General features: G+C 44.6%; 1 protein-coding gene across 2 annotated transcripts in view; it reads right to left on the reverse strand.

Annotated features, from left to right (window-relative positions):
- dnai3 (dynein axonemal intermediate chain 3) overlaps positions 1–24,053 on the reverse strand; it is a 39,149-nt gene extending 15,096 nt beyond the window's left edge. The window contains exons 1-15 of one of the 2 annotated variants that reach the window (XM_079506831.1): positions 23,913–24,053; positions 23,280–23,354; positions 23,118–23,165; positions 22,462–22,521; positions 17,260–17,444; positions 16,579–16,683; positions 16,283–16,438; positions 14,624–14,823; positions 13,822–13,938; positions 13,025–13,215; positions 11,891–12,015; positions 10,851–10,940; positions 8,888–8,980; positions 6,221–6,340; positions 9–82 (exon numbers count right to left, since the gene is read on the reverse strand). In XM_079506831.1, coding sequence (XP_079362957.1) covers positions 9–82; positions 6,221–6,340; positions 8,888–8,980; positions 10,851–10,940; positions 11,891–12,015; positions 13,025–13,215; positions 13,822–13,938; positions 14,624–14,823; positions 16,283–16,438; positions 16,579–16,683; positions 17,260–17,444; positions 22,462–22,521; positions 23,118–23,165; positions 23,280–23,328 — 1,613 coding nt within the window. In that variant the 5' untranslated portion in view covers positions 23,329–23,354; positions 23,913–24,053. Of the gene's footprint in view, positions 1–8; positions 83–6,220; positions 6,344–8,887; positions 8,981–10,850; positions 10,941–11,890; positions 12,016–13,024; positions 13,216–13,821; positions 13,939–14,623; positions 14,824–16,282; positions 16,439–16,578; positions 16,684–17,259; positions 17,445–22,461; positions 22,522–23,117; positions 23,166–23,279; positions 23,355–23,912 lie in introns of both variants that reach the window. The other variant, XM_079506830.1, reaches the window with a different exon arrangement.
- Between the last annotated feature and the right edge of the window lie 143 nt (positions 24,054–24,196).

Consider the following 24,196-nt stretch of genomic DNA (forward strand, 5'->3'; position numbering starts at 1 on the left):
CTCCTTACCAGTCGGGGGCGCAGGTGACAAGTTGAACACATACATTATTGTTGTTCTCGACCGGTACCCCCATCCTTGTCACCTAGTATATGGAGAGGGTTAAGGAATCAGCAAAATCGTAGAACCTACTGATGTTAGGCATCAATAACAAGGCTGTTGCGTAGATTTATGTATGTATGTAAGTACAGTATGTACTGTATGTGTATGTTCCCTGGAGGCACTTTGATGATTGCCTTGTTTTACTTAAACAGATGACTGTCTGTGTGTTTTATGACTCTTTGATGTATGACAGTAGGCCGCACGGTGACAGAATACAAGCTTTTTACGAAACTCCTCAAAATCCCAACCAGCCAAACATCTCAGATCAGTGGTGCTTTCATTGGGGGCGGCGGTGGCTCAGGGGTAGAGTGGCCGGATGGTAACTGCAAGGTTGCCAGTTCGAACCCGGGCTCCCCCAGAGTTAGTGTCTTAGTGTCCTTGAGCAAGACTCTGAACCCCTGATGTGCTGGTTGGCTGGCCTTGCATGGTTTCCGCCCCATGGTTGCTGCATGCACCTCACTGAGCCCCATGGTTGCTGCATGCACCTCACTGAGCCCCATGGTTGCTGCATGCACCTCACTGAGCCCCCATGGTTGCTGCATGCACCTCACTGAGCCCCCATGGTTGCTGCATGCACCTCACTGAGCCCCATGGTTGCTGCATGCACCTCACTGAGCCCCATGGTTGCTGCATGCACCTCACTGAGCCCCCATGGTTGCTGCATGCACCTCACTGAGCCCCCATGGTTGCTGCATGCACCTCACTGAGCCCCCATGGTTGCTGCATGCACCTCACTGAGCCCACCATGGTTGCTGCATGCACCTCACTGAGCCCCATGGTTGGTGCATGCACCTCACTGAGCCATGGTTGCTGCATGCACCTCACTGAGCCATGGTTGCTGCATGCACCTCACTGAGCCATGGTTGCTGCATGCACCTCACTGAGCCCCCATGGTTGCTGCATGCACCTCACTGAGCCCACCATGGTTGCTGCATGCACCTCACTGAGCCATGGTTGCTGCATGCACCTCACTGAGCCCATGGTTGCTGCATGCACCTCACTGAGCCCACCATGGTTGCTGCATGCACCTCACTGAGCCCCATGGTTGCTGCATGCACCTCACTGAGCCATGGTTGCTGCATGCACCTCACTGAGCCCCATGGTTGGTGCATGCACCTCACTGAGCCCATGGTTGCTGCATGCACCTCACTGAGCCCAACATGGTTGCTGCATGCACCTCACTGAGCCCACCATGGTTGCTGCATGCACCTCACTGAGCCCACCATGGTTGCTGCATGCACCTCACTGAGCCCACCATGGTTGCTGCATGCACCTCACTGAGCCCAACATGGTTGCTGCATGCACCTCACTGAGCCCACCATGGTTGCTGCATGCACCTCACTGAGCCCCATGGTTGCTGCATGCACCTCACTGAGCCCCATGGTTGCTGCATGCACCTCACTGAGCCCACCATGGTTGCTGCATGCACCTCACTGAGCCCAACATGGTTGCTGCATGCACCTCACTGAGCCCCCATGGTTGCTGCATGCACCTCACTGAGCCCACCATGGTTGCTGCATGCACCTCACTGAGCCCAACATGGTTGCTGCATGCACCTCACTGAGCCCATGGTTGCTGCATGCACCTCACTGAGCCCACCATGGTTGCTGCATGCACCTCACTGAGCCCAACATGGTTGCTGCATGCACCTCACTGAGCCCACCATGGTTGCTGCATGCACCTCACTGAGCCCAACATGGTTGCTGCATGCACCTCACTGAGCCCCATGGTTGCTGCATGCACCTCACTGAGCCCAACATGGTTGCTGCATGCACCTCACTGAGCCCCATGGTTGCTGCATGCACCTCACTGAGCCCACCATGGTTGCTGCATGCACCTCACTGAGCCCCCATGGTTGCTGCATGCACCTCACTGAACCCACCATGGTTGCTGCATGCACCTCACTGAGCCCCATGGTTGCTGCATGCACCTCACTGAGCCCAACATGGTTGCTGCATGCACCTCACTGAGCCCCATGGTTGCTGCATGCACCTCACTGAGCCCACCATGGTTGCTGCATGCACCTCACTGAGCCCAACATGGTTGCTGCATGCACCTCACTGAGCCCCATGGTTGCTGCATGCACCTCACTGAGCCCAACATGGTTGCTGCATGCACCTCACTGAGCCCCATGGTTGCTGCATGCACCTCACTGAGCCCACCATGGTTGCTGCATGCACCTCACTGAGCCCCATGGTTGCTGCATGCACCTCACTGAGCCCCATGGTTGCTGCATGCACCTCACTGAGCCCCATGGTTGGTGCATGCACCTCACTGAGCCCCATGGTTGCTGCATGCACCTCACTGAGCCCCATGGTTGGTGCATGCACCTCACTGAGCCCCATGGTTGCTGCATGCACCTCACTGAGCCCACCATGGTTGCTGCATGCACCTCACTGAGCCCACCATGGTTGCTGCATGCACCTCACTGAGCCCCATGGTTGCTGCATGCACCTCACTGAGCCCCATGGTTGCTGCATGCACCTCACTGAGCCCCATGGTTGGTGCATGCACCTCACTGAGCCCACCATGGTTGCTGCATGCACCTCACTGAGCCCCATGGTTGCTGCATGCACCTCACTGAGCCATGGTTGCTGCATGCACCTCACTGAGCCATGGTTGCTGCATGCACCTCACTGAGCCCACCATGGTTGCTGCATGCACCTCACTGAGCCCACCATGGTTGCTGCATGCACCTCACTGAGCCCACCATGGTTGCTGCATGCACCTCACTGAGCCCAACATGGTTGCTGCATGCACCTCACTGAGCCCACCATGGTTGCTGCATGCACCTCACTGAGCCCCATGGTTGCTGCATGCACCTCACTGAGCCATGGTTGCTGCATGCACCTCACTGAGCCATGGTTGCTGCATGCACCTCACTGAGCCATGGTTGCTGCATGCACCTCACTGAGCCATGGTTGCTGCATGCACCTCACTGAGCCCACCATGGTTGCTGCATGCACCTCACTGAGCCCACCATGGTTGCTGCATGCACCTCACTGAGCCCACCATGGTTGCTGCATGCACCTCACTGAGCCCAACATGGTTGGTGCATGCACCTCACTGAGCCCCATGGTTGCTGCATGCACCTCACTGAGCCCACCATGGTTGCTGCATGCACCTCACTGAGCCCAACATGGTTGCTGCATGCACCTCACTGAGCCCACCATGGTTGCTGCATGCACCTCACTGAGCCCATGGTTGGTGCATGCACCTCACTGAGCCATGGTTGCTGCATGCACCTCACTGAGCCCATGGTTGCTGCATGCACCTCACTGAGCCATGGTTGCTGCATGCACCTCACTGAGCCATGGTTGCTGCATGCACCTCACTGAGCCCCCATGGTTGCTGCATGCACCTCACTGAGCCCACCATGGTTGCTGCATGCACCTCACTGAGCCCCATGGTTGGTGCATGCACCTCACTGAGCCATGGTTGCTGCATGCACCTCACTGAGCCCACCATGGTTGCTGCATGCACCTCACTGAGCCCCCATGGTTGCTGCATGCACCTCACTGAGCCCCATGGTTGCTGCATGCACCTCACTGAGCCCCATGGTTGCTGCATGCACCTCACTGAGCCCCATGGTTGCTGCATGCACCTCACTGAGCCCACCATGGTTGCTGCATGCACCTCACTGAGCCCATGGTTGCTGCATGCACCTCACTGAGCCATGGTTGCTGCATGCACCTCACTGAGCCATGGTTGCTGCATGCACCTCACTGAGCCCCCATGGTTGCTGCATGCACCTCACTGAGCCCATCATGGTTGCTGCATGCACCTCACTGAGCCCCCATGGTTGCTGCATGCACCTCACTGAGCCCACCATGGTTGCTGCATGCACCTCACTGAGCCCCCATGGTTGCTGCATGCACCTCACTGAGCCCACCATGGTTGCTGCATGCACCTCACTGAGCCCACCATGGTTGCTGCATGCACCTCACTGAGCCCAACATGGTTGCTGCATGCACCTCACTGAGCCCAACATGGTTGCTGCATGCACCTCACTGAGCCCCATGGTTGCTGCATGCACCTCACTGAGCCCAACATGGTTGCTGCATGCACCTCACTGAGCCCCATGGTTGCTGCATGCACCTCACTGAGCCCCATGGTTGCTGCATGCACCTCACTGAGCCCAACATGGTTGCTGCATGCACCTCACTGAGCCCCATGGTTGCTGCATGCACCTCACTGAGCCCCATGGTTGCTGCATGCACCTCACTGAGCCCAACATGGTTGCTGCATGCACCTCACTGAGCCCAACATGGTTGCTGCATGCACCTCACTGAGCCCCATGGTTGCTGCATGCACCTCACTGAGCCCCATGGTTGCTGCATGCACCTCACTGAGCCCCATGGTTGCTGCATGCACCTCACTGAGCCCAACATGGTTGCTGCATGCACCTCACTGAGCCCAACATGGTTGCTGCATGCACCTCACTGAGCCCACCATGGTTGCTGCATGCACCTCACTGAGCCCACCATGGTTGCTGCATGCACCTCACTGAGCCCCATGGTTGCTGCATGCACCTCACTGAGCCCACCATGGTTGCTGCATGCACCTCACTGAGCCCATGGTTGCTGCATGCACCTCACTGAGCCCCATGGTTGCTGCATGCACCTCACTGAGCCCACCATGGTTGCTGCATGCACCTCACTGAGCCCACCATGGTTGCTGCATGCACCTCACTGAGCCATGGTTGCTGCATGCACCTCACTGAGCCCACCATGGTTGCTGCATGCACCTCACTGAGCCCAACAATAAGATTTGCTGAAAAAGCCTGGTGATAATGACATGTCATATTATGGGTTTCATGTGGTTTCCTCCAATACCATCTGTCAGTGTCTGTCAGAGGATTAATGTCACAACTCAGAACTGAGTCAACTGACCCCATGTGGTATTTTGACAAGGAGCAATATTTATAAATGTCAGCAGTGCCACTGATGCCTATTAAGGCAATTGGAGTCAGCCTGTACATCAGAGCATGACACAACACAGCCATCTACCCAGCATCTTTTGATGAAATGACCAGCGTTTAATTTGCTGTGGGTCTATGGGGGGGAGCATGCCTCTGCCCCCTCTCTTGATTTGTTTCACTGGTGGGGATATGACTGAATAAAATACAGTGTACATGCAATTCATTTTGGGAAAATATGTTTATATTTATGTTTGAATTAAAAAAATAATTAATACAAAAATATGTTAACCACATTAACCATGACATTCCTAATGTTTTCAAGATAAAGAAATAGTAGCATAGTCAGTGTAGTATAGGGCCTAAGTGGGTTAAGAAAATGCAAATCGAACCGTGATTATGACCCATCATATTTTTCAATTCCAGTTATGTTCCATAAAGCACACTTTAGTGATTCACACATTTCCCAAACCACATTCCTTTTCAGTGTTGTTGTATAGCCTATCGCCACTGGCTTCTCACCTTTACCACCTCCTTTCATGTGGCCGCTGCCCGCTGGCACCCCACCTTCTGTCAAGATCTTTACTGTTTATGGTTAAGGAGCTTTTAAGCCTGGTTGGATTACAACCACTGAAGTCATTATCCCAAAATTAGATGGAGAAATCATTAGGGGCGATAAGGGACCTGACCCTTTTAAGTCAAAAGTGTTTTACTATCAGCGAATGAATTAGGTGTGAAGGCTGAAAAGCATCTGTTACTGTATGTGTTGAGTTGCACTTGGTGATTAGGAGACGTTGTAAAAGTGTTTACTAGAGATATGATAAGACAAAGCCAAGTGGGCCTGAGATCAAGAAATCACTGAACAATGTATCCAATGTTCACCAGGATGTAGAAGCAGTACTAAGTAGTCCTACAAATAATACACCTTATCACTAGTATATATGTATTTATACTCGACAGTAAAAAAAATAAAAATAAAAATCTACAAAGATATTTATATATATATGGCTAATTCTACTTCATATCACATCTTCCCCTGACAGAAGAACATATTGAAAGTGATCTAATAATCTACTGTAACATTCCATTAATGACTCACGCACCAAGTAATCAGAGTTCCTTCCATCTACAGTAATATTGCTCTCTTGACTCTCCAGGCCCCTTCAGCCCTTCTCCCCTCCACTCCCAATACGACCCCTGTACCTCAAAGGTCTCCGGCAGCCATTGGACATCAGTAATTGGTGCTTTGTGACTGTTCTCAATGGCAGAGACGGCACTGTAGCGCACCACAGGGGTCTCGCTTTCTCTTTTCTCTTCAAAGTCCTTCTGGGAGGGCAGACACAAAGAAAGGATGCAGTATTGAATGTTACAGCATGGATGGAGAGTTGGAGACCTCTGACAATTCAGTCCTAAAATGGAGAGGCTTCCAAAAGTGGTACCATAAAGTACCTACCCCACCTTCCTCATCATGTTTCCATATTTAACCACTTTCAACCTGGCATTTGGGCATGTAGGTGAAAAAAAATCTATACAAAAAATTATATTAAATATTTGTTTTAAATACAAGACCACAACACATCGCAATGTGAGTTGCTTTTTTGTGCTATTCATCATAGGATAAAGTAATGTATATATTTATAGGGATTAAGTTAGAAAAACACTAAAATAAATATTTGTTTATAACCGATCCTTCAAGTGTTTAACCTGTGTAAAATATTCAAAATACCAAATAGTTTCGTCTAACTGGGTATACCATAAAATTGTGCTGTGACCATAGTTTCTTTCCAACAAGACTCAAGACAGGTACAGTATAGCGCAAGCAAGCACTTGCTGTGGCATTGCTTGCAGCTTGGAGTGAAAAGTGGAATTTCTACAATGGCCATATTTATGGCACTGCCACTGCCATATGGAATAAACAGTCAAAGAGCAAGCCAGTGATGGAGTAGATTTCTAGGCACAACTATTACACATTGTCAAATTCACTAAGTGGAAATACCAGCTCAGTCTTTTCTAAACAGCGTTCTCTTGTTGAAAGTCTAAATCTCTGCATGTGATTCCAGTTTGTACTTTGGCTTTTCTGCTGCATGTCACTGTGTCTGCTTCTCATTAAAAGGGATCACTGGCTAAAATCCACCCTAGTGCACTGGAATTGGTGCTGGGTAACTGTGTGTGTGTGTGTGTGTGTGTGTGTGTGTGTGTGTGTGTGTGTGTGTGTGTGTGTGTGTGTGTGTGTGTGTGTGTGTGTGTGTGTGTGTGTGTGTGTGTGTGTGTGTGTGTGTGTGTGTGTGTGTGATCTGTGTATATATTGACTACTAGCTGGGCCATGCTGTTGCTGTTGAGCACCTGTTGTTTGATATATCATGTATGTACAATAAGTGGGAACAAAACAGAAATGTACCCTAGCTGGCTTTCTTCATCTGATAAGTTAGCAACAGGTGCTATTGGAGAGCACCGTTCTGCTGCTCTAGGCGCCTAAATAATGGCTTTTAGAAGATAACACTGCCACTGTTTGCACTGCAAACACACAGGGTGGGAGTGTTGGTCTGATTTGCCCATGTTATCTGCCGTGGGATAGCATATATGGGGGGGAGACAATTGCCTTGTGTAACAGCTGGACAATTTGAGCAGATGATGTTGACTCCGGAGAATGAAGAGTAAATAGGGGCAGAGAGAATGGAAGTGGCTTCTGTGTGTGTGTGGTGGGGGTGAGCGAGGTGAACCGTGAACGAGGAGGATGGGATGCAGACGAGAGACAGCGAGACAGCAGGGAAGTGTGCCAGAGAGAGGATGAGGGAGGAGAAAGATGGAGGGACGGTGGGAGGTTGATAAAGAAAGCGAGAGAAGGAGGGAGAGACAGCTGTTCCAAAGCAGAGGCAATAAAAAACACACAAAGCAAACGAGGGCTGGATGATGGTGGCATATGTGTCTATTTAAGCACAGCAGCCCGGTGGAAGATGTCAGCGGAGGTTAGGCTTTGAGGGACAGTACTAGTTTACTGAGGGCCGTCTTGGGTGGTGCAGTGGGCACATGTCATGCACTTGTGATTGAAAGTCACTTTCATGTAATCGCAATGCTGTGGGTTCGACTGTGGTAAATATGACCGCTTGACACATTTCATCTCCTGACTTTCTCCCACCTTTCCGGTCTTACACCACCCGGGAAAATGAAAAGTAAAAATACAAATACTGATTCATAAGGGGTTTACCGACGGTGACTATTATTACATGCAATCTGTCAAGCAGCTGAACTGTTTGGGTTGTTGGCATTTAGATAATCATACATGCAATAAATACACGACCACTTGTGTTGTTGATTTACTTGAGGTTTTGAGCAGAACCCAGATCAGTGAGGTCCTTCTAGTCTGAGTGAGCAGTTTATGCATGGACCGCTAAAAACAAAGCAAATCAGTGTTATTATTAATACTATTAGGCTGCCTGTAAACTGTGCCGATAGGAGTGATTACAATCCTTCAACTACAAAGTAGCAGAGACGAGGCACATGGCCATTAGTAGTTTAGTTGGAACTAGTTGTGACAGCTGTGGCTGGCTTGAAAAGGACTGTCGGGCACTGCATTCCCATCTAATGAAAGGCTGGGGATGAGGAGAGAGACCAGCGTATCATCAACGCTCCCTGTCATACAGCACCTTTGGAAAGCACAGCCTGTCCTTACGGTAAATATACCAAAATTCAAGTCTTTAATAAAGCCATGATCCATATTGGTATATAAACCAAAGCAACATCACCAGCAGTCGAGGAAGTAGAGTAACAGATGGCAACAGCACGCATGCCGGATGCTGTTACGGGTTACGGCATCACTGTGCACCCCGGGGCCATTCAAAACCAACTCATAGGAGGATGTTGGGTACTTACGAAAGCGTGGGCATTGACAGAGGTGTTCTTTCCACTGCCAGCTTGCATCCCCAGCAGCCGTTCGCTGTGAGCGGAAATGTCCCATAAGACAACCTGAGACGACAAACAATGCAAAGTCAATTACTGGGGATCAATTACCTGCAGGGAAACTGTAGCCAAGCACACATCCTGCCATAAAGCACATCACCCATAGTCCCATACTGTATCCATCCATCATAACTACACCTTGTTTCCGTATGGAAACAATAGAGAGCAGATTATGAATAGCATATTGATAGGGCCTATTCTCTAAATGTAATTCATATTTTTGAGGGGCGCCTCCCATATACAGGTTTAATGTTTGTTTTTAGTTCAAGGTTTGTTTTAAAAACGTCATTGACAATAGAGAGAATTTTTGTCTGTTTGAATGTTTGTTTTGTCTCAATGTTTGTTTTACATCATCATGTTGTAAGATGATAATAGAGCCCCTCACTTCACACAGGTGTGATTTTTTGTTATCTGTTACCTTGAAATGAGAAAATCACACTTGTGTGAAGTGAGGGGCGCTCTTATCATCATACATCACATTCCGTGCTCAGCCAATCAAATCATCACAAATGTCATTCCGGCCAATCACTTTTGGCGTCTTTCTGCCCTCACTTTTATCCTCAATATGTACTTTGCTCAGCCAATTAAAACATCGCTATGGGGTGATCAGCCAATCAAATCATCGTGTTTATGTTCAGACAAACAGACAAAGCTGGGCATAGGAGGACTAGCGTAAATAATCTATTATTATAGGTATGACAGTGATTACTGTATATAGTGTAGGAGGATCGGACAGAGAGACATAATCTGTGTCCTGTTCAGTTTAACCACTTAAACTGGTGTCCCCCATGGGGTCTGTACTCTGTACATGGTCCCCTAGTACAGGGGTTCTCAACGTTTTTGGCCGGGGACCCCCGGAAATGCTTTGGCAATGTCTCGGGACCCCCGCCCCGCCCCCTCCCGACCCCCAATATAAATTGACTGCTACAATAACCTTAAACCATTTTGGGCGGGAACCCCTTTTGGTGTTTTAAGCATTGTTATAATTTAGCTATTGAAAAATAGCAGATCTACAAGCTCATAGCGCGCCACCGAGTGGCGCGCTACGAGCTTGTAGGTCTGCTATTTTTGAAAAATCGTGAAAATAAAATTAAAAAAAAAAACCCGTGGGTCGCGACCCACGGGTTGAGAACCCCTGCCCTAGTAGGCCCTTTTCTTTTTTTTTTTACCTCTAAAGCAGTGTTGTTTTTGGCAGCACATTTTGATTTTAGTTTTAGTCATAGTCTCTTGAATAGTTTTCATTTAGTTTTAGTCACATTTTAGTCACCTGGAATGTTTTAGTGTTTGTCTAGTTTTAGTCTAAATCTACAGTTGATTTAGTCGACTAAAATGTATTTTGATGTCATCGTAACGACTGTTGTTTACACTTGCTGAAAATAGCCGATCTACAAGCTCACAACGCATCGCGCTGCGACGCGTTGTGAGCTTGTAGATCGGCTATTTTCAGCATGCAACCAAGTGTAAAATTACTTATACTGGATCTCTTGTCCACTAGTCCCTTCCTAACATTTTAGTCTAGTTTTTATTTGTTGACGAAATTGTCAGTATATTTAGTCTTAGTTTTATTCATCGTAGCTTAGTTTTAAAAGGTAGTCGACGAACATTCTTCGTCGTTTTAGTTGACGAAATCAACACTGCTCTAAAGTAAATCTCTTTACTGAAAATAGCCGATCTATAAGACAAGATCTCCACAACGTGTTGTGAGCTTCTATATCAGCTATTCTTGGCAAATGTTCACCTTATTTTGCCTATTATAGGGTCTATATCTATGTGGTTAAGAGATGGAAAGGGAGACAGCGAGGGAAGGAGCAACTGAGAGATAGATAGACAGACAGGTAGCTAGACAGGCAAGCAGGCAGAGAGTGTAGGTCAGCACCTGGCCATTCATGCAGCCGCCAACGATAATATTTGGATCCGAGGGGCAGAACTCAAAGGCAAAGACGTCGTCTGGGCACTCCAGCAGCAACTGTGAGCGACACAAATGAGAAACCCGCACACACATTGCAGAGATATTACATTTCAAAGTGGAGACTTTCATGTGTTGGGTCTCTGCCATCTCAAGTATTTATTTATTCTAGTCCATACAAAGTTCAGCTTTTAATCCTGCAAGCCAAGCATATACGCCATGATCCTATTTCACCAGACGTGAAAAAAGACCTTGCAGGATTGTTTTACAAAAGCATTCATTTTTCAGTGCTATGCTTTCATTCTTTTGGAGATATTTAAGTCAGCTGCAAAAATGAACTCCAGTAGTTTAATCCTTTAACGAAATCTTGAACTAAATAAATGTCCCCCCCGCCCCCTATATAATGTCTCTCGTTTCTCTATCCAGGATCTATTGCTATTCTCATAGTCATTACAGACAGTGAAACCTAACCGTGATGCATGCAGCAGTGCAGAGCGTGCATGCACAACTCACATTACTCAGTGAGTAGTTTCGCAGTTCATTTTTATTGATTGAGCACCTCAGTTACTTTTGCCAAACCAAACAATGGTGATGAATGACAGCAGAAAGCAAATCTTTCAAGCCATTTCTTATGAAAGGTCATCTGAAAGCAGATCTGACATGAGAGAGAAAGAAACTGGTTGTAAGCTGTCAGTGAGGATTTAGCAAGAGAGAGAGAGAGAGAGAGAGAGAGAGAGAGAGAGAGAGAGAGAGAGAGAGAGCGGGAGAGAGGGAGAGAGAGTAACTGCATGAGCAGACAAATCTACGTTTTAACCCTGTGGAGTGCATTTGATCTTCTCATCACTGTCTAACAAGGGTAAATAGGATCTTGAGTGTGTTTTGTGTTTTGGTCCCATAGACACCCAGATCAGATCTGAGCCAAGAGAGAGAGAAAAAAAAGACGAAAGAATTAAATCCTTTGTGGCTGTGTAAATATAGACAGTGAAATGAGAGAGGAGTGATTCTCATACCTGCGGGTTGATGGGGTCTGAGAAACTCCAGAAGAGAATGAGGGAGGGGTTGAGGAGCAGCTTGGTAGAGTGGTCGATCCGCTCCTCAAAGGACACTCTCTCTGTCATGGCCACTGCTATCACACCTATAGCACAGCCGAGAGCCGACCACACATCATCGTCAATTCACTGGACAGAACACCCCACTACTATACTCCCACCGCAGTCTTCCTCTCTTAATCTTTCTTGGGAAAGTGGAAAGCGTTCTTGTTCATTTCACTCATTGGAATTACTCACGACCTCTGGTCTCCTAAAGGAACGGCAGGGAACCCACATCACACATACAGGAAGTTATGGCTGTCTTGGTTTTGTCAGGAATTATGGTGTGAAATTTTGAAATCCATCTCATGTGAAAACGTCATGGTAATTTTCCAGCATGTACTTAACTGTATGCCTACTGGCGGAATCACATTTTCTATGTAAATAAAACGCTAGAAATCAATGTACAGTACCAGGACATCGTGATGATAACGTTGACAACGTTGACGGATCCAAGTCAAGTAGCCAACCAGCATGGAGAGTCAATAAGTTCTTTCTTGACCCATGACAAACCATTCCCAGGATAGTAGTGTGCTATAGTTTTTTATAAAGGCGCCATATAGATTGTATCTAGTAGTTTTTTAAATGTACTGTATGGACTGGTAATGGACATGGCTGAAAACATCACAGCTCTTCCTTTTATTACAGTATGATTAGTTTTCTCTGACAGCTATTGCTATTCCCATCCCATGGGAGAAAGAATTAGTGCCATTCCCATGAAAAAGTATTGCACCAAGAACCCCATGACCACCGTGCCTTCAAAAGCATTTCCTTGCTATGATGAGGCATACACAATTGTGTCTTTAAATGCCCAAAAATACATTTCCAGAACAGCTTCTTTCCAAGCGCTACATGTGCATCCATCTCGAATAACAAATCTATAATGATACAGTATATTGAACCTTTTCCAAAAACGGGCACATGGCAGTGCGCATTGCACCACAGCACTTTATCGACAAGCTGTCTCCTACTGAGCATATATTCTGGAAGTACTACCTTTTTATTTGAGCTAGTAGTACGAAAAGAAAGCTTTTGTGACCTGCATGTGTACCTCACCGTTGATGGTGGGGTGCCATTTGATGTCGCTGATGGTCTTCTCCTTGCTGTAGTTGAGGTCTGTGAAGGACTGATACTCCTTTAGGTGAGTGTCAGTCTTTCCTCCGAAGCCACTGTCCTCCTCACTCAGGGCCTTCAGGTCATCGAAGAATACATCCATAATCTCATTCTGCTGAATAGCTATATCAAACCTGCAATAAAAGATTGACAGTCTCATTTGAATGGTGAGCAGACTATTTTCTTCCATTTAAATGTCTTGAGTGTGAAATGAGTAAAGATTTTCTATGTGGATCATGATCTTTTATTTCAACAATCTGTACACACAGTTATGTACATAACACAAAGGGGATAGGGTGTGGTGAGGCCAGATGTCAGTGATTATTATTATGGAACACTCTCTGAGTTACAGACCCATTAGGGTCCATTTGGTTCCCAACTATTCCCTGGCTGGACCCCATGTTGAGAACCACTGTTTACAAAGCTTACGGTAGGCCTACACGGCATTGAAACCACAATGTTTCACCTTTGCAGGCATCATTCTATAGGTCTGGCAAGAATAGACAAGCACATCAATACAAAATGTTTTGTGGCTGGCAAGGTAAAATGGTCTGAGTATATCCTATACCTGTGAATATCTTGACACGGCTCCGATTTTAATAATGGATGTTCATTGGTCCCCTTGAGGCACGTGCAGTAAAGTATACCTTTTTGAATTGGCTTTCACTCAACCCATACATTAAAATATTGCCCCTAAGAAGCTGAAGGACACCATCAATCACTGAATTGCTCCTTTTTACCTAGAGGCCACAGAGTTGATGAAATTCTTCAGATTCTCAGATTGAAGTAGCCTTTCTTTTTCTTCCTCGCTAAACTCTCGTGGCTCATACTGGGTGCACATATTCTTTGGATATTTCCTGTAAAAAGGTACATTTGTTTAGTAAGAATAGTAGAGTAGGAATACAATTAAACAATATAGATAGACAGATGATCGTATTATTAATGCTATCGGGTGAACATAGAGATTATAGGACTATGACATTCAGTTTGAGGGTACAAAAGCAGGAATAAATGCACTGTATATGCATTGCAAATGTCTTAAAGCTGCATTACATAAAAATCATGTCCTATGGCCTGGGCCGTGGCTCAGCGGTCCAGGCACCTTGGCCGGTAGTCCAAGCCTGGCAGTGTGCCGCGGGTTCGACTCCGGATCCCGACGGCCTTTACTGCATGTCACTCCCCCATCTCTCTCTCCCCCATTTCCTGTCAGCCCACTGTCTGTCCCTCTATAAAAAATATAAAATAAAGGCGAAAGCCGCAAAAAACCCCATTTAAAATCATGTCCTATACCCGGGATCTGAACTCCGGTCTTTCAAGTGGGAGACCAACCTTTAAATACTTGATCGTCCAGGGGAGACATAGATGTTAACAGGGCTACACCATGAACCAGGGTCTAAAATGGAATAGTAGGGAGGCCTCTTCCAACCACTGCAGATGTGCTAACTAGTCATATTTAAGCAATAAAACCAGTATTCGATGAAATATGCAGATGATGTTTAAAGCATGAGCATGCGTCATTATTTCCAAGCACACTGACGGTACCACTGTGTCTGCGTGCTGGAGCTTTGGACGGTGGAGATGGCCTGGACCCCACAGTGCCTCTCCATCTGCTTGATGCTGAAGTTGGGGTCTTGGTAAGGAGTACACTCTATGAAGCCATCTTTAGCATCTGCCACATTCCGGTCAGAAAAATGAACAGGCGCACCAAACTCCCTCCTTATCCTGGAGAACCTGTAGCTCAGCTGATTGGAGGCGAAGAGATCGGAGGCGTAAAATGGTACGGAGACAAATGGGAAAATAATCAACTCATTGATTAATGAATCAAAGAATTAATCCATTCAAATAATGATCATGAATATAGTCTTTTGCACTAAACGCTGCATTGTGATTTGTGTGGCTTCATTCACACAAAGTAAGATAGCTACAGACAGGAGGACATGCCGTTAAACTCTACGGCTGTGCTGCAAAAAAGTGTTAATGTGGCCCGGACCGCTACGGCACCTAAGCTACATTCAATGTAGCCTGACAGCGTTGCGGGTTCGAGTCCTGATCCCGACGGCCTTTGCTGTGTGTCGCTCCCCACCACTTTCTCCACATTTCCATGTCAGCCTACTGTCCTATCAACAATAATGTCATAAAGAGCCCCAAAAGTTAAACAGGTGAACTCTCTGACACTCCCTCCCTTGTCAATAATAGAGAAAGAGCTTATCAGAAACCCCTTTAATAAGGGCATCATTTCTGACTTATACTCTATGTTAGTAGAATTCTCTCCCGAATCCTCTGAATCCAAATATAATGCATGGAAGGCTGATCTGCAAGAGGAATTGACACTGGAAGAGTGGAGCACGGCCTGTACGGAGGCTCAATCCCAGACGGGTAACACTCGGTTAAAACTATTGCAATATAATTGGCTGATGAGGGTGTATATCACTCCAGAGAAATTAAATAAATTTAGTGCAGATATTCCAGATACTTGTATCAGATGTGGTAAAGACAAAGGTACACTTTTCCATTGTCTGTGGGCATGCCCAAGAGTGAAAGAATTCTGGGGAGAAGTAAGGAGGGAGATTCAGAAGATATTGTTGATAAATATTGAGCTTGACCCGAAACTGTTTCTATTAGGTCTTTATCCACCTGGCCATAAGATTCAGAGTAGCGAACAAAGATTTCTAGATTTATGTTTACTACAAGCCAAAAGGGCTATAGCTTTATCGTGGAAAAAGGTAGGCAAACCCAGTATTGCTCAGTGGTTTAGGGAGCTGTCATTGTGTCTTCCTCTGGAAAGAATCACTTATACGCTGAAAAATAAACAAGAGATGTTTGATAGGATATGGGGACGGTTTATCCAGTATATTACGGTTAATGATTTGTCTTATTTAATGGTTGAAACTGAAAGTGTTTAATTGTACTCTATGCAGCTATTTGGTCTTGTTGTTGTTACCAGTCTAAGTGCCCTTATTTTGTTTTAATATACTGTATTTATATGTATGTACTGTATGTTTGTTTTGTTTGTTTTTTTTGTTTTTTAAGTAATTGTACTGTCTGTATTATGTATTGTGTATTGTTCTGTTGTATTGTCTGTTTGTTTAAAAAAAGAAAAATGCAATAAATATATTGTTAAAAGCCCCAAAATAGGCCCAAGCGGTTGCCTATCAAATAGTGACACAAAGTGTTAATGTAACTCTTCTTACTGTCCAGTACCTTTGATCTTGACTCTGTGACAGATTCGCCCTCTATCTCCAGCTCACTGCCCAGTGATATCCATGGCTGGGGCTCTGGGCTCTTCTGGACAAACACTTCAGACACCTCATCCTCAACAGCCTCCTCATCTCCAGCCTCTAGAGCAGGGCTGGGCAACTATTGGGGATGAAAAATGAGATATTCAGATTGCTGTTGAGAGCATTACATAATATGCTATTAGCTAATAGAAAACCTCATGTGCTGTAACTAATGTTTAGCATTATTAGCATCATCAGCATCACGCTTGCATGGCTTACACCGAGAATTCTCTCCTTGGCCTCTGGCGTGAGGACCAGGTAGAAGCTTTGTCCATATGTGAAGTCCGAGTCAAACACCAGGAGGATCTCATCTTCTGGGTAATCCTATACAATACCAACAATACATAGATGATACATTCAGCATACGTTATATTATAAAACATATTATATATATACACGCACGCACGCACGCACGCACACACGCACACACACACGCACGCACACACACACACACACACACACACACACACATACACACACACACACACACACACAAATTTATATTTAACATTAATGACCCACACCAGATTTATGTGTTGCAGACCGTGTCTCGCCCCGAAAATAGACAGCTATATTCATTATTTCATTAATAAGCTTTTCTCCGGCCATTAGTTCAAACATTTTTTATTTTATTTTTAAGTTTGATGGACTTGTAAAATATAATGTCAACATAATTGATACATTTTATTTTTTTCCTTTTTTGCCAAAGAACACCTGTAATTGTGCTCTGGACAACTAGTGGTCCGTGGACCACTGGTTGAGAAACGGTGACCTAGATTGTCCGAGTGAGTGGGATGCTAAACTCGTTCCCATGGTCCTCCAACATTAGGGTCTGTGCATCTTCAACATGGCTTAGGGGTTTTGTCTGAGTGGTACTGTGTGACAATGGATGAGTCTTACCAGCACAATCTGCTTCACAGGGCTGAAATCAGACACCGCCGCCCTCGTCTTCATGTCCTGTACTATGTCGTCTTTTCTCAGCAGCTTGTAGGGGTTGTCCCCTGTGACGTCCTCGTCGGCACGACAGCCAAACAGCTCCTGGGTGGCTGAGGTCAGGACCATGGGGAGGATGTCATCGGGGTGACCTTGGTGGTACAGGAAGCACTCAAGCTATTATTAAAGGTATATTCAGTGATTTGACTTAATTCAAATATCACTTATTTTTTCTTTTTTTCTGGATAATCCTCCCTACTATAGAGTGTGCTGACCATATAAGGAGTTCCTCCCTGTCCCCAGGGGTCAAAAAAACCCTAGTTTCAGTTTTGGTGGCAGGTGGCAAAGCCTTCATCCAATCAGGATGAGAGGGGCCTTCCTCCAATCATGATCGAGTGGGGGCAGGCCTTGGTGCACATGCTGTTGGCCTGTTGCACTTCCCCCCACTGTAGAGCGTGCATGTGCACATTTTGTTACCGGGGCGGACTGGGTGGTTTTCCAAATCACCCAAATCACTGAATGCTCCTTTAACGTTTTCTATCTTTCCTTTTCTTCAATAGGAAAATGTATTACATAATCTACTTGTTAGATAGGCTACCGCACAGGTACCCTAGACAGGTGGGCTCATGGAATGGCTGTGATATACTCAAAGGTTATCGGGATTTTAACCTACAATACATGGTTTATGCATCCCAGCATGCTAAAACACCTGGATGTCACAATTGTTGCTTCTTTTTTCCCCCCTTTTTTTTATAATTTTTATCCCACGATTTTGCAACCCATTTTTTCACTCAGTGTCAATTATCTAATCTGTAATCCTGGGCGCTACACTTCCTCTGCTAACCTGGGGGGGCAGCGGACTGACCTCATGCTTCCTTCTATGCATGAGGAGTCCAAGCTTCTTTTCACCTGACAGGGGAGAGTTTCCCCGGCCGGACGTAGCGCGTGGAAGGAACGCGTTATTCCGACCAGTTCCTTTCCCCTCCATCAGGCGCCCTGGCTGGCCAGGGGGAAGTAGTTTAGAGACCAGGATTACTGCATGTTTTTTGTGAGGGTACCTACTCTAGGGGACACAGGGAGAACCTGCAAACTCCCCACAGAAAGGCCCTTTCGCCTCGGGTATGGGCACTGATGACGCGGAGGAGAGAACACGCACCCAGAGCCCACAGCGTCCCCAGCGGGAATCAAACCCAGGACCCTCTAGCTGTGAGGCGACAGCACTACCGACTGTGCCACCGTGCCCCCTTTCAATTGTTGCTTCTGTCTGTTCCTTTGTTTTGTTTTAATCATAGCACGGCATTTCAGCTTCTACAGTAGTTTTATCTTTATTTAAACAAGAGGTAAAAAGAGGTGGTTACAGAATCAGAGCATCTCAACACATATAACGTATGCTGAATGAAGGTAAGAGATTGGAAATCACACTAGAGAAAACAGAATGAGTTATGCCTGATTTATAATCGGTTTCATGCCATGTCGCACACACGAACATAGATGATCTATAGGAGGGCTTATGAGCTTGTAGATCTGCTATTTTCAGTGCGCAACTCTGCTGCGCAACTAATAAATCAGGCTTAACAGACATTTTACAGCACAGAAAACAGTTAACATATGGCAGACTGAAGAAGTGACTACAGATATAAAACACATAATGTACAATAACAATAACACAAAAAGAGAGTTAAATATGTATATACAAAACTACTGCACACCACCGACAGCAACCTTATACGTACAAAGGGGGTGCCGCATAATGCTTAGCCTTGAGAGTCACCCAACCTACGCAAAGTGGCAGAGTCTCACGCCTGCTTTCCTGATCAAACATACAACCTCTGTGAACCTCATCTTGCCCCTCCCTGAGGGATGGACCACCTTGCAATATATACATTACCTGCAATATCATATAGACTGGATCCAATGACTAAAACTAACAATTTTGTGCTGCATTATATTTTTACGTGGGTCAAGATATGGATCTATAATACATAAACTCAATACACATAATCGGCCCAGTTAGGACATTCGACCAGTATGTTGCACTAACGTAAAGGTCCATGAGAGAACTGCAGCCACCGTTTCAATAAACAATGTATGGAGATTCCCTTGGATATATAAGCATCGGCTGGGTCCAGTGCACGCTACAGTAAACAAGGCTTTGCATAATGATAGTTTTCATCCCGCTTGTGGTCTCTTCAAAGTCTTTCCATAAGGTTGCTCAGGGGACGCTGGGAATGCTGAAGTACAGCTTAAGTAACCACTTCCCAACTGGGTGTGTCAGCCTTTTCTACGCAGACCACTAAGGGCCCATGCCAAATCATTGTAGTGGAAACTCACACCCTTCATTTCACACAGTAATGTGTCAAGTTTGGCACTTCTATTCATGGGAAATATTTGCTCGAGAGAATAAAGACAGGATGAGGTGCAATGTGCCACAGCCTTGTATAACACCCTTCAAAAGTTATCTCACACACACGCACAGGGGATCTATATTAGTCTTAGGGCCTGGTTTGTGCTGCGCAGACCATATTTTACTAAAAACATACAGTCTGAGACAATTAATGTTGTTTATAGCCCTGGTAGTGGTGGGCTCTAAGGATGGCTGGATGGCAGTCTTTGGTCCCAAACGATATAATCTCGAACATTACTGCTGGGACTGCCATGGAGATTTCTGGGCACCTTCATGTTTCCCGGGAGATTAATCATAGGCCAGACTTTCCATTTGCACACAAGTTATCTCTAAATCTAAAGGGCAGATTGCCATGAAACTTGATGCACACATTCACGTTCCCTGGAAGATGACCTCTATGTATTTGAGTGACCTCCTGATATTTCCTTTAGCACCATCATGTGTGTGTGTGTGTGTGTGTGTGTGTGTGTGTGTGTGTGTGTGTGTGTGTGTGTGTGTGTGTGTGTGTGTGTGTGTGTGTGTGTGTGTGTGTGTGTGTGTGTGTGTGTGTGTTTGTGCGTGCGTGCGTGTGTGTTTACAGTATGTGTGCGTGAGAGTGAGAGTGTGTCTTCCCATCTTAGCTGCCACCACCACCACCACAAAGTGACTTTAAGAACTCTTCTATTACCATTTTTACAACCAACCCACGTAAAAGCTATATGACCTAATCTGCGGTAAAAAGATACACTGTTCGTTTGACCCGTATTTGACCAAAAGCATATTTTCAGGGCCGGCCCGTTGAATATAAAAGAAACCCCAACAATGAGGAACCGCAAGTGAGTAGAGATATAGTTTACCTGTAGACATGTGCATGTCCAAAGGCTATGCAACCGTATACATGGGCTCACAGCAGAAGAATGCATATATGTTTCCTATAGCTCTCATAGATAGCTCTGATGATTGGGCCGTGTCATGCTCATTACATCACCACTTCATAGTAAAACAGGCTTGTGCCTTAGGCCAGTGGGATCTCAAACATTGTCATATGGGGACAACCAAATTAATATGAATTTGGCCACAGGCCTCCATTTTAAATGATTTTGTTCCAGGTACCCCCATAAAAAAAAATGGGTCAAGATTTCTCTAGGTTTTGAAGAAACATTTTTTTGCAGATCTATAAGCTCACAATGTGGCACAGTCTCTAGAGTTTATCTTCAGTGGGTGACATGACAATGACAAAGAACTACTCACAATGTTTTTTTGTTTTATCATATAGTCTTGACTTGTGGATAATTAAGTTTATACAAGTATAATTCAATATTTGTTTGAAAGGGTTTAACTGCATTTTAGGTCAATATTATTTTTAATTTATTATGGTATGTGGTATAATAATCATCAGACAAAGCAGGTAACTAAACGTCAAAACATCTCAATTTACTATTTTCATCTTGTTCTAGTAGTTCACCTTATAGTGAAAACTGACTGGAGATCAACTGTATTGTTTTCCCATGACTCTTTGTGTTAAAACACTCTGCCGGCCTATTCAGAGAGCAGAGTTCAGGTTGCTAATGGTTTATTGAATTTCATGGGAATCAGTAGAGAAATGGTATCACTGGACAAGAACACTGCAGCTGTATGAACCAATTTAGATTAGAGAGTTTATAGCAGACAGCTTGTTACTGATCCACTCGACATCATAGCAGGCCAGCTGGGCGCAAACCTTTTATTTGCATTATTGTGATTTCAACTTCACTGGACCTTTGGCATCTCATTTCCTTTTTCATTCCCCTCATCTTCCCACTCTTCATTATTATAGTGAGTCATGTTGTTGATGACTTCCTTTAAGTCATCACGTTGACATGACATACTACACAGTAAAACACGTGTTAAAGGAGTAGTTCACACACACAATTACTTATTTTCTTTCAAAAGACAGGCCTCATGAAGACTTGAATTCATGATTGTTTTGTTTGTGTCGCATTCCTGAGCCAATAATGATTGGCCTAGGAATGTGACAAAAGACAAACAAAATCTCAAGGCTTCATGGGGTGTGTAATTGATAGGAAATAAATCATTTTTTTGGGTGAACTACTTCTTTAAGTAGTGTATTATTTTATTATTACTAAATGTTTACGGTATGTTAAAAAGTGAAATACATTTTGAAAATACATTTTCAGGTTGGGATACCAATTTCATCCAATCAGGAGGAGATATAACTCCACAAAGATTATTATCAACTGCATGTTTATAGTGTTCTAGGTCCAAATTGGTTTTATTGAATCACTGCAACGTCACTTACTTATCCTGTATGATATGTTTTTTGTATTATTATCCAGACCTGAAAATGTATTTTCTGATAACTGAAGAGACTGTTATTTAACACTCTATATTGATGATTACTACTGGAATATAGAGCCATTTAACACTTATATCAACAACAACAACAACAACAAATATCACTTACACCACCTGTAACTTAACTCTGAGTGTACAAATGTAACCCTTATGGGTCTATTTGGTTAGCCTACATTTGTACACTTTTAGAGTTACAAATGGATAAAATAACGGGGGACTTTACTGTTACACGATTGTATTGTTCTGCTTTTATTGGATATAGCACAGTGGAAGCAGCATTATTGTCAACCAGAAATACATCTACAGTCAGACATGTGTAACCAGTAAATATACTGGCTGGTTTCACATGTAAGCTACATGGGAAACATAGTCCTAAATCAGATTCAGGAATAAAGGAGAATAACAAAGTATCATAAAAGAGGTTTCCTTACCATACTCTGCAAGACTCCCCATGCCAGAAGGTGGTGTAAGTAGTACATCTTCCTTTTTGTCTAAAGTGGAAAATAAAAGGAAACCACCTTGGTATTAAAGATATTTAGTAGTATATAACAGTCCATTTGAACACTGAGTTACCTAGACCTTTTATGGTCATCGAGGGCTAGCTCTTTAGGCCTGATATGTTTCTGGTAATATTATTGTCCACTCATTTTGTATATCCGTGGCAAACATGCATTTTGACAATGATGACCTGCATTTGGTTGACAGTGCGTTTTTATTTTTGATAGGCCTACAAGCACACACAACCACTTGACAGTCAGATACAATTGTACTTAATGATACTTAATTAAATGTAATGCTTAAGATAACTATATGAAGTATTTTGTTCTACTGAGAGGCTCACCTCACACCTAAATGTATGCTATTGCTACAGGCCCTAGACCTACTAAATCTCAAAAGAAAATACAAATAAATCTATAATCATACCAGGGGAGACATGTAAGCAGTATGATATTGGATGGTTCGTGTGCTCTTTTCGTAACCAGGAAAAAGGGAGAAATTAGCTACCACCAATAAACTAGGCCTACTGTTTTTCTATATGTTAATGTTACAGTAGAGAACATCAAGGCTTCCATTCCTTACCACTTACCAGACTCTGCAACACTCTCCATGTCAGAATAAAAATCTTCCTTTTTGTCTGAGAGTGAAATGAAAGCAAGACACCTTTGTATTAACAATATCGCTTTTAATTGGTAATTGTTAAACGTAATTAAATGTGTATAAATGTTAATGTTATAGTCAACTTGCTCACTTTTGCTTTTCCTTGCACTGACAGCACTCTTTCGTATCTTGGAGGGCATGTTTGTTCCTGTAGGAGGCTTGACTACTGTAAGGGGCAGTAATGACATAATGTTTATCTAGAATAGTCATTCTAATAATGAATGATCCTATCATATATTTTTTATACCCTCTTCTTATGAAAATGAATACGTTTTTACACCCAGCAGACTACCCCACTTTTGTAGTTTTGATACATCAATTCCCAATGCAAGAGCGACATCTTGTGGTATATAATAGAATTTCATGGCCAGTTTACACAAACAGTAGGCTACTTCGACTTCTAATTAAGCTTATATTGCCTTGTTTGTTTGTTTGTTTCTTTAATAACGTCACAAAGTTACACGTTGCTAACAAACAACTGACCTGTCCACATGTTGATACAAACAATAATGTTAGCAATAACAACAGAATAGTAACTAAAAACGCCAATTTCACGAGTTGAGGGGTCTGAGTAGCCCCCTAAACAGTAGGCCTAAACAGCACTGTTTACAGTTAATAAGACCTTAATAAGACCTCAATAAGACCTTTTTCAGAAATACACCCACACTCACAACAGAGAACATAGGCTATAGGCTACGTGGTGCACTAATAAGAATTATGTTACCCCTTCAGATCCTTGCAGTTGCAGATGCAGCACCGTCGTGCCGAGATCCTTGGAGTTGTTTAGTGTGGTTGCTATAGTTACATCGGTAAATTATACTGACAGCTTCAACAGCCAATCACGTCCACCATTAAACTAAGGCACGGCTTGATCTACTTAATTTTTCATGACCCTTTCACTTGCCTGTCTGTGTCTGGTGAGCTTTTGTGGGAAGAGACAATACAGCTTTCAGAACAGGTGCAGCACAGTTGAATATGGATCAATACCAACCGATCAGCAAGTGAAAC

Source organism: Electrona antarctica (genome assembly GCF_951216825.1).
Source record: "Electrona antarctica genome assembly, chromosome: 7".
Lineage (NCBI taxonomy): Eukaryota > Metazoa > Chordata > Actinopteri > Myctophiformes > Myctophidae > Electrona > Electrona antarctica.